Source organism: Cucurbita moschata, unplaced genomic scaffold (assembly GCF_002738365.1).
Source record: "Cucurbita moschata cultivar Rifu unplaced genomic scaffold, Cmos_1.0 Cmo_Scf00024, whole genome shotgun sequence".
Lineage (NCBI taxonomy): Eukaryota > Viridiplantae > Streptophyta > Magnoliopsida > Cucurbitales > Cucurbitaceae > Cucurbita > Cucurbita moschata.
In genome coordinates this window covers 189,580-200,469 of record NW_019268540.1, presented here as the reverse complement: position 1 = coordinate 200,469, position 10,890 = coordinate 189,580, and the positions used below count along the sequence as shown (strand labels likewise).

The following is a 10,890-nucleotide window of genomic DNA, read 5'->3' as shown; positions in this document are numbered from 1 at the left end:
AAAAAAAAAAAAAAAAAAAAAAAAAAAAACGAAGATAAAAAATGAAACCATTAAATAAGTCCCATCGTGGCTCTGCCACTCATCACCTGCAGTTGAGAATGTTTTACTTGGTACTACTCATGGGCGTATCTGTGGAATGTGCGAGGAAGTCTCCAAAACACTGTTGCTATTTATTTATTCATAGTTATATTTTTACTCAATTGCCATAATCGTATGTTGGGTTAATAGCTAAGATTTGTCGAGCAGGTTGTTGAGGCATTTAAGATATTGACCTCTGATGAGAAAGTCAAAGCAATTTTGGTGAACATTTTTGGTGGAATAATGAAATGTGATGTCATAGCTAGTGGAATTGTCAACGCTGCCAAGCAGGTAAAACATGCATATTCTGGTTTCCATCCTCAGCAGTACGTCTTAGATTGCTTTCCTTGCTGTTTTTGGTATTTCAGCTTTGAAATACACACTTGCACATCAAGAAAAGCTTTTATTGGAATGCTTTAGTTTTTCCTCTGTAATTTTATTTCTTTTATTTCACTCCATTTGAGTTTTGTATCTCTTGAGTACTAGTCTCTTTTCATCTTTTCAATGAAAAGTTGTCTCTTGCTTAAAAAAAGAACAGAAAAGAAAAGCTTCTAGTGGGAGATGGGGATTGAGGGTAATGTATCACTTTGAATCAAGAAGCTTGAAATATATCCCAATTACCCTTCATCCATGCTCAAGTGCCAAACATATTTTCGGAATTGAAGCCTGGCCTAATGAAGAGCTTTCAGCTTAGTCCTTTTGCAAGTCTGAGTTAGAATAGGTGGATGAGCTGAAAAGGGATATGTTCTCTGTTTTTCGGATTCCTTTGGGTTTAATGTTTTTTTTGAATTCTCGTACCTTATAACTTTTCGCAATATTAGTGCAAAGTTTTGTTTGTTTTAAATAAAAATATATTGCTGGAAGATTTTGAAGATTGAGCTTTTGATAAAATCCGAATGTATAGGCTACTCTCGTCTTTTCTGTTTACTTGGCAAGATATATGCTTCATGAACATGTTGTTCTAAGATTGGATATGACCTTATAATGAAGGTTGACCTCAAAGTGCCCGTGGTTGTTCGGCTTGAAGGTACAAACGTTGACCAAGGAAAAAGAATTCTGAAGGTAAATCTTCCATTGTGGGTTGTTTTTTATAATTTCGGTTGGAGAGGGGAACGAAACACTCCTATTAAGGGTGTGGAAACCTCTCTTTAACAGACGCATTTTAAAACCGTGAGACCAACGACAATACGTAACGGGCCAACAATTATAACCGAAGGTTTGCTCTTCAATTTATCAACTGAGGGTAACTAAATTATTGTGATTGCTTATGGCTCTTCAGGAAAGTGGGTTGACATTGATAACAGCAGAAGATCTGGATGATGCTGCAGAGAAAGCAGTGAAAGCCGCATATTGAGTTGCTTTTCAATTTTTCCTTTTTCACGATGGATCACTTGTTTCGTGGTGATTGTTCTTTCTCATTAGATCTATGCGGTTCTGATTCTCTTTACTGCAAATACTAGGAAGTATTGTTTGCCGCAAAATGAAAGCGTGCACGTATAACATTTGATGAAAAGGAGTTGATGTTCTTCAAACATTCGAGGAAAAGAATGTCGAAATTTTAATAATGAGTAGCTTTCTTGCTGAGATTATTGGAGGCTGATGTTCTTCATCCATGAATTCTATGAATCTTTTTACAAGCTTAGAATCCCTACTCAAGCCACAGGTTCATCTATAATCAAATGCGTTACACATTGGTCTTCCAATCTTAAGGTGTCTGACACAGACCCGTGTCCTCCGATATTGATACGGATCCCGTTGCCGACACCGCCCCTGGATCGGAAAATGCGGACTTGTGTGTTCCTGCAACCTGGGTTTTGGTTCTGCTAGTTTTCTTCCGCCTGGTCCTTGGGATCTCCGGTAGGCTTAAGGTGGGCGACTCATTGTTGCTTTCTTTTTCATCGGAGGAGTCCTTCCCCTTCGGAGACCGCCTTGCTTTGTGTCTCTCCGACCTTTCTCTGGCCGTCGGAGACTCGATTGACGACGGGTGTCTTGATGGTTTAGCTACGTCCGCTGTACTCCGGGCTGCTGAGTTTGACCTTTATCTCCTCTTCGACAACGATCAAAAAAACTTATGAATCACTCAATTAGACACAGTTTTGGTTAACTAATAAAAATATGCCCACCAAATCTTTATGAGAACCATCATTTAAAGCAAAGACAGTTCTGTAAGAGTAGGTTCCGCATGATGAAGCGAGCTCAACGCAGGGAAAGCCATTGCATTAAAACAAAGCCTTTTGGAGCCATAACAATGGGAGAAGTAGAAGTAAAGAGAAAAAGAATGTACCTTCCGCCACCCATTTCACAGGAACGTCCCCTTTGATGTGTGCAGGTGCAGGAAGAGTGAAAGGAGTGGATGAAAAAGATGGTGCCTTTTTAAATTCATTCATCTGGGAACCCATTTACTCCCACAATTATTTTACTAACAGTTTTATAGGATTGGATAGGTGGAAGAATTGAGAAGTAGCATCTTACCCAGCTGGGAGGAGTGACAGAAGGACCATCCCAACCAATATGGGCAACATGCCTTACATCTGTAGGATACCCCTATTTGCAATTCAGCTTGTTTCTCATTGTCTGCAAACCCAGAAATCGCAAGTATGAATATTTGTTTGGCATTAGGGTTCTCTTCTTTTTTCATGAGAATAGACTAGAGGAAGGAAGCAGAAGAAGGGCCAATATTTTAAACTATAACTTCCTTAAACAATGATATTTTATGTCCTTATCACCAACCCAAATTAATAATACTAATCATACAAATAATTACCACTAAAAAATTGATTATAGTCTTTGTTCTTATTCCAATCAAAGCTGTAGGATCGATGCAGCTCCCTTATGCTCCTTGTATTTATACAATTTGACCTCAAACCCATGTTTTCAATTCTCTCTCAACATGTTTTCCAACTTCTGATCCTCTTTTCACTGTAATTCTGTCTCAAAACCCTTGAAGATCAGGCTCCCAGCTGGTTCGGAGAGATTTTCGAGTCGCTCGAGTTGATCAAACACGGTCCATAAGTATTTGAGGCAGTTACAAATTTTGTTAATCAAATGGAGAGAGGTTGGTTGAGGAAGAGACGATGAAGGGAGGACTTTATAATTGGCTGTTTATCCTCATATTCGTGCACCCAACTACGGCACAAGAGGGTTAGTGTATTTGGTTAATTGGAACTAATTTAATTAGTCACGTTATGAATTCTTTTTTAAGCTTATACATTACATAAGTTAGCCTAATTTCTTGTAATTAGCTTACCTTTTCAATTCATGATGCTGATTTTTGGGAGATTCATGGGTTTTAGTTTGATTTGTTGGATGCATAAACCCATAAAGAGATGATATTCAAATGAGTTTAGCTGTTGACTTGATGCACATCCAGATCCATATGTACTTATTTGAACCCAAGATCGAATTAGTTCATAGCTAACGATTTATGTCCGAATCGAGATAACCCGTTTCGTAACTTTTGAAAATTGTGTTTGTTTTCTGGTCGTTGAGTCTAAGCAATGATGATGCAGGTTTTGTGAGCCTAGCATGCTGTGCAGATTCAAACTTCAAGGACACAAACACAAGCATTGATTGGGCACAAGATTCCCAGTGGTTGGGAAGTTCATCAAGCTGCAAAAACATAAGCAGCAATGGGAATGCTCGAATCTTTGACATGGACATGGGGAAGAGAGCTTGCTACCATTTAAGCACTGTGGAAGGGCAAGAATATGTGATAAGGGGCACGTTTCTTGCGGCTGCCGGGGGCTCATCCTTTCGTGTTTATATTGGGAGTACCCTTCTGGGTTTGGTGAGGTCGTTCCAGGACTCGGTGGTTGAAGGAAGCTTCAGAGCTAAAAGGAGCTATGAAGAGTTTTGCTTGGAGAAGGATAAGGGACAGCCTTTTATATCCTTTCTTGAGCTTCGAAGGCTTCATGATTTTAGATATCTCAACCCCTTTCCTTCTCACCTTCTCAAATTGATCGCCAGAGTTAATGTTGGGGTATCCACATCATTGGATATCAGGTTCTTTCATATTTTTAAGTTCTATGTATAATAAATATTTAAAAATATTTATTTTTTTTTTTTTTTTTTTTTTCTTGAATTGAGGGATATATAAGAAGTAAAATTTATTATTGAAGCAGTGATGCAAATTACAGGTACAGAGATGACTCGAGCGATAGAATTTGGAAAGCATCGCCATATTTCCAGAACGAAGCTCGGGTCTTGACAGAGCCCAATGTCAATATTTCATCCAAGTCAGACCACAATGCCACGCACGGGGTTCCTTTGAAAGTCCTCCGAACTGGTCTTACACATTCCGACCAGCTGGTTTTCCTCCACGATGGGCTCGATTCAGCTGCTTACCAGTATCGTATCTTCTTTCACTTTGTTGAGCTCAACCAGAGTGTTAAACCTGGGCAGAGGTTGTTCGATATTTACATAAACAATGAAAAGAAAGCAACCGGTTACGACATTCTAGCTCATGGGTTCAACTACGAGTGGGAAGTTTATGATGTTTTGAGTAATGGGTCACTTAATTTGACCTTGGTTAAGGCCTCCGTCGGGTCTGAGTTAGGACCCATTTGCAGTGCTTATGAGATCTTGCAAGTGCGTTCATGGAGTCTGGAGTCCGACGAGAAGGATGGTAAGATTAGGGTTTATTCAGCCTAGAATTTCATTACTAATTGGCCATTCTGTCTCACTTCATCCATTTCCTGCTTTCCAGTGGAAGTAATTTTGAAGGTGAGGGATGAACTGTTAGTTGCTAACCAAGAAAATGAAGTGTTGGGCAGCTGGTCAGGGGATCCTTGCCTTTCGATTCCCTGGGACGGTCTGGCTTGTGATACCATCAATGGATCCTCTGTTATCACCAAACTGTTAGTAGTTGTCTTGGGCTCATTTCAATTATGTTGTTAATTCACCTAGAATTGGATAAAACATGTGGAATTCTATTATAGTGACAGGATTTGAACTCAGAATCTCTTACCACACATGTTGAATGATTAGAATTACAAATGTTTTAGCTCATATAATATACTTGTTAATACTTCCTCCTTGCCTTTATTCTGTTGGTTTGTGCAACTTTGCAGGGACCTTTCTTCACGTAAATTCAAAGGATTGTTTCCTGGCAGTTTACCTAAGTTGGTCCATTTACAAACCCTGTAGGTTCACTCACCATGTGCTGCCTTTTCGTCATTAATATTTTCATTAATATTTGGGTGACTAAACAATGATTCTTTTTGTGGTATGTAGGAACCTCAGCAACAATGGCTTCACTGGAAGCATCCCATCTTTTCCCGCTTCTTCAATGCTGATATCAGTGTAATAAGCTGATGTTTCTTTGAACTGCCATTTTACTCCCTCAATATAGATTTATGAACAAATAAATTAGCAGATAACTTTGTTGAATGAGTTGTGTATCACAATCTATACACAATACACGATTTTCCGATTTTTTTCTCCCTAAATTCTAGTGATGATTTACAAGTTAAAAGATCAAAGTATGCGTCGATAGCTACGAGGAACTCTAATTTTCGATATCTGTCAATTATTATATCCAGGGATCTGAGGCACAATGGTTTTAGTGGAGGGCTCCCTGAATCTCTTGCTTTCTTGCCACAATTAAAATCATTGTAAGTTATTTGAAGATATGAACACTCGGTTGTTATGAACTAAATCATGAATAGTTGTTATAGTTCTGCTTCCTTTAACGGTGTTCTGGTTTGTATGTGCAGAAACTTTGGGTGCAATCCTTCCTTTGGCAAGGAGCTTCCACCCAACTTCAACATGTCAAGACTTACTACAGAGTAAGAGTCCTTTGATCCAGAATCTTATAGCTCAAAACCATTTATGAATTGAACTATGTGCGAGATAAATCAACCGACACTAAAGATTCTACTTCATTTCAGCTATGGAACGTGTGATAATACAGCACCAACATTTCTGAGACGAGGAATTGTCGTAGGGACGGTTGTGAGTGGATCAGTTCTATTTACCATTATTGTTGGTGTCCTTTATGTGTGCTGTTGCAGACAGAAATCTGTATTTAGGAGAAGATATGATATGAAAAGAGAACTTATGTTGAATGGTGAGATACTTACCGACGACTCTCGTATGTTAAGATTCCCGTAGCGAAAAATTAATTATGATCTGATTAAGTGGAGTTTCTACCATGAATTACCATTGTTTTTATTCACAAGTGTATTGGATTTGTGAAATACTAAGCTATAGTTGGTTGAAATGCAGATATAATCATTTCTCTACCCAGCATGGACGACACCTCTATAAAATCAATATGCATTCAATCATTTACTCTCGAGTACATTGAAGCTGCTACCCAACAATACAAAACTTTAATTGGTGAAGGAGGGTTTGGTTCTGTTTATCGTGGCACTTTGCCTGATGGTGAGGAAGTGGCTGTCAAGGTCCGTTCTTCCACATCGACCCAGGGAACGCGGGAATTTGAAAATGAGGTTCGTATTAATATATATTATGTATTTTTCTCATAGAAAACATGAAGTTATTGGATACAGTTTAATCAGTTTGTGTCTATAAAAGAAGTATTACTATATGTTCTAGATGTATTCTTCTTACGCCACCTGAATTTGGTCACTTCTGAATTACAGCTAAACCTGCTTTCAACTATTAGGCATGAAAACCTGGTACCTCTTCTTGGCTATTGTTGTGAAAACGACCAACAAATTCTTGTTTACCCTTTTATGTCAAATGGATCACTACAAGATCGTCTTTATGGTAACTGACATGTTAAATCATTTACACCTTATCCTTATTCTTGTACGATGTCTTGAAATTGGAAGTTTCGATCTAACAGGCGAACTAGCAAAGAGGAAGACACTGGACTGGTCCACAAGACTTTCAATTGCACTTGGTGCTGCCAGAGGCAAGTTATATTAGAACATACTCATTTAGTTTCTGATTCATTAAACTACTACCTATGTTTAATGAGAAAGAAATTTGGAGTGGACTTTGATATGAACATTCTTTCTAATTTTGTGTCAGGCCTGCAATATTTCAAACTTATATGACAGGGTAAAGGGGTAAATGGGGTTAGTTGAAGTTGCGTAGGGTAGAGAGAATGTACTTTCTTATGTTTATGTGAGATCCCATCTCGGTTGGAGAGGGGAACGAATCATTCCTTATAAGAGTGTGAAAACCTCTCCCTAGTAGATGCATTTTAAAATCATGAGGTTGACGGCGATACGTAACGGACTAAAGCGGATAATATCTGCTAGCGGTGGGTTTGGACTGTTACAAATGGTAACAGAGCTAGACACCGGGTGGTATGCCAACGAGGACACTGACCCCCAGTGGGGTGGATTGTGATATCCCACATCGGTTGGAGACGAGAACGAAACATTTCATATAAGGGTGTGGAAACCTCTCCCTAATAGACACGTTTTAAAACCGTGAAGCTGATGGCAATATGTATCAGGCAAAAGTGGACAATATTTGTTAGCGGTGGGCTTGGACTGTTACAAATGGTATCAGAGTTAGACACCGGGCGGTATGCCAGCGAGAACACTAGGTCCCCAAGGGGAGTGGATTGTGAGATCCCACATTGGTTGGAGAGAGAAACGAAACATTCCTTATAAGGGTGTGAAACCTTCTTCCTAGCAGACGTGTTTAAAAACCGTCATCCCAACGATACGTAACGGGTTAAAGAGGACAATATTTGCTAGCAGTGGCCTCAGGCTATTATAGTTGCCTTCTCATAGATTCTACATTATTTTCATCTTTAATCGAGGATTTTGGTGTAGTTGAAACACTTCCCCCAAACGAGAGAGCTTTTGAGTTGAGACCTTTCGTTTAGCAGTTTGATATGGACGTTTAGGGGATTTCATGGGATCCTATATTTTGTCTTTTTCAGGTTTGACGTATCTTCACACGTTTGCTGAGCGATGTGTTATACATAGAGATGTGAAATCAAGCAATATACTTTTAGATCATAGTATGTCTGCCAAGGTTGCAGATTTTGGGTTCTCAAAATATGCACCTCAAGAGGGTGACAGTGGTGCCTCTCTGGAGGTCAGAGGAACTGCTGGATATTTAGATCCTGAGTAAGCATTTAGATCCTGAAAAACGGTTCATTAGTTTGTGTTTCTGGCTTGCATTTACGTATAAAAGTTTGTGATTCATATTTGTTGTTTAGGTACTATACGACCCATCATTTGTCTGCTAAAAGCGATGTGTTCAGCTTTGGTGTGGTTCTCCTTGAAATCATATGCGGTCGGGAGCCGCTGAACATTCATAAACCACGCAATGAATGGAGCTTGGTTGAATGGGTATGATCCAATTCCATCATATCTCAACTTCATTTTAATATCTAATGGGCCTTGTGGGCAGTAGCCTTCAATTTAAACCTCGATTTCTTGTAAAAAAGAAGTTAGAAATGGATTTGGAAATGCAGGCCAAAACTAATCTGAGAGAGTCGAAGGTCGACGAGATTGTGGATCCTTCCATCAAAGGAGGGTACCACACAGAGGCAATGTGGAGAGTTGTGGAGGTGGCATTGGCTTGTATTGAGCCATCCTCGGCCTATCGACCGTGCATGGCTGACATCGTGCGTGAGCTAGAGGACGCTTTAATCATAGAGAACAACGCTTCAGAATACATGAGGTCTATAGACAGTTTGGGAGGATCCAATCGTTTCTCAATGGCCATGGACAGGAAGTTGGTTCAACCACCCACTCCCACTCCAACAGAGCCATCGCCAATCTCTCGTGAGTTAGCCCCGCCAGAGCCAAGGTAGCCTCTGATGAAACTATATAACTAGGTACCGCTAGTTCACTGATAATGAGGAATGCTGAAAGAGTATGAATGTTTGCAGTTTCATTAGAGGGTACTTGTTAGAATATAAGATAGAATGCATTCTGCGGAACGTTTCTAGATGACATGAAAGCTGTTGGGTTATGATAAATTTAATTATATTAACACTCGGATTTGGAGCAATCGAGCATACATACGTGCAACGTTCTTCTTAACACTGTAAATTTATTGCATACCCTTTTACTGTTTTCCAAAATAGATTCAAAGCAGCAGCTTGCTAGCGATTGGTCGTGGCTTACAAAGTGCTTCAAGTGGTTCAGCTTTAGGCATGCTAACACCTTTTCCTTCCGTCATATCGACTTCCTTCCCATCAATGCTCTTCCAATCAAAACATTGAATCAGCAGTCCTAAAGTCAATCCCAGCACGCGATGTGCCATTCCAGATCCTGGACAAGCTCTCCTTCCCAAACCAAATGCAATCATCAACTTACTATTGGCCTCGCCATCCCCACCCTCAAACCTCTCAGGTCTAAAGCTTGTTGGATCTTCCCACAATGTGGGATCCCTATGGATGGCCCACGCGTTCACCAATAAGATCGTGTCACGTGGCACGTCGTATCCTGATAATGTACAGTCAGCAGAAGACTTATGTGGCAGTAGGAGTGGGCCAGCTGGGTACAATCGAAGAGTTTCGAGGACTATACATCGTAGGTAGCTTAGCTTTGGAACCTCGGATTCTTCAAGTAATTGATCTCCGAGTTGGGTCTCTAGTTCAGCTCTTGCCTTCTTTAGTACCGTTGGATGGTTTAGGAGATTTGACATTGCCCACTCTATTGTCACCGCAGTGGTGTCTGAGCCACCGAGTACCATTGTCTGTGAAAGATAAAAAAGAATGATAAGATATTATTATAAAAGTTTGTGGATGAAACTTGTGACGGTAAGTAAATATTTGGGAGCACGGACCAAAATGAGGCCTTTGATGATGTCATCGGTGTAATATTGAGGCTGCGACTCCTGCAACTTGAGGAAATGGGCAACCATACTATTCTCCATTTCTTGATTATGGATTTGATTGGTTCGATGTTCATCAACGATTCCTTGCCAAAATGCATCCACCCTTTTGATGAGCTTCTTGGCTCTCTTCATGAAGCCCTGGATATCAATGTACTTCAAGATCGGCAAAAAGTCAGCTGGATATTGCGCTAACATGAACTCGAACAGCTCATCGACAATAGCTCGAAACGTCATGGCTTCACTGCTTTCATCTGTTTCTTCCCCATAATATCGCTTCCCGGCCACCATTCTCATCGTTATATTCAGCGTCAGTTCTTTCACCATGGATTTAAACTCCACTCTTGCAAAATCATCTCTCGAAGTTTGAGATAATTTATTTGCCAATCTCCTCACTTCATCTCTTCGAATGGCGGAATTCGTGTTGAGACGATTGGCGGAGAGTATTTCGAGAGCGCTCACTCGGCGAAGTTTTCGCCAGTGGTCGCCATAGGGAGCGGCTCCAAGGGTGGTGTGGTTGTAACTCAAGCACTTACTCACAGCAAAGTCTGGACGGTTAGCGAAAACGACATCATTTTTCGTGAAGCATTCTTCGGCTGCGTCGATGGATGAGACGACGACGACTAAACGAGAGCCGAAACGAAGGGAAAGCACTGGGCCATACTTCTGTGAGAGAGTTAATAAGCTTCTGTGAACTGGGGGCTTGAGGAGATGGAGATGGCCTATAATTGGGATAGAGGGTGGCGTTGGAGGGAGATTTTTGTGGGACTTTGGTTTCAGAGCATAGCTTATGGCAACCACGAGAGCAATGCAGAGAGCTGAATACAGGAATGTGGAGTCGTCCATTCTTGTGGGATTCGGGTGATACCCACCCAGCCTTGTTTCAACATATATATAGATATATATAACTAACTAACTAAGTTCGAAGTAGTAAATTAATGGTAATTTGGGATCTGAAATGGATTGGCGTGTATCACGTGGGGTGAATACAATCATAATAAAAGATAAGAGTACTAAAACCCTAGAAATGGCCCC

The 10,890-nt window shown here is 40.3% G+C and overlaps 3 protein-coding genes across 3 annotated transcripts in view; 2 read left to right on the top strand and 1 right to left on the bottom strand.

The window, feature by feature from the left end:
• Window positions 1-1,672, top strand: part of LOC111460795 (succinate--CoA ligase [ADP-forming] subunit beta, mitochondrial) — a 6,557-nt gene extending 4,885 nt beyond the window's left edge. Inside the window, exons 10-12 of the mRNA XM_023104089.1 lie at window positions 247-369; window positions 1,069-1,140; window positions 1,358-1,672. Coding sequence (XP_022959857.1) covers window positions 247-369; window positions 1,069-1,140; window positions 1,358-1,432 — 270 coding nt within the window. The 3' untranslated portion in view covers window positions 1,433-1,672. The remainder of the gene's footprint in view (window positions 1-246; window positions 370-1,068; window positions 1,141-1,357) is intronic.
• A 1,202-nt stretch (window positions 1,673-2,874) lies between these two features.
• LOC111460793 (nodulation receptor kinase-like) lies at window positions 2,875-9,027 on the top strand. The gene is made up of 15 exons (XM_023104087.1): window positions 2,875-3,219; window positions 3,588-4,080; window positions 4,215-4,702; window positions 4,784-4,934; window positions 5,148-5,219; window positions 5,311-5,379; window positions 5,619-5,690; window positions 5,793-5,864; window positions 5,967-6,145; window positions 6,304-6,530; window positions 6,684-6,810; window positions 6,890-6,958; window positions 7,946-8,135; window positions 8,228-8,360; window positions 8,486-9,027. Exons 1-15 carry the CDS (start codon window positions 3,153-3,155, stop codon window positions 8,825-8,827), a joined length of 2,751 nt encoding a protein of 916 aa, XP_022959855.1. The 5' UTR covers window positions 2,875-3,152; the 3' UTR covers window positions 8,828-9,027.
• LOC111460794 (isoflavone 2'-hydroxylase-like) lies at window positions 8,924-10,720 on the bottom strand. The gene is made up of 2 exons (XM_023104088.1): window positions 9,808-10,720; window positions 8,924-9,717 (listed from the first exon to the last, which is right to left on the bottom strand). Exons 1-2 carry the CDS (start codon window positions 10,699-10,701, stop codon window positions 9,106-9,108), a joined length of 1,506 nt encoding a protein of 501 aa, XP_022959856.1. The 5' UTR covers window positions 10,702-10,720; the 3' UTR covers window positions 8,924-9,105.
• Between the last annotated feature and the right edge of the window lie 170 nt (window positions 10,721-10,890).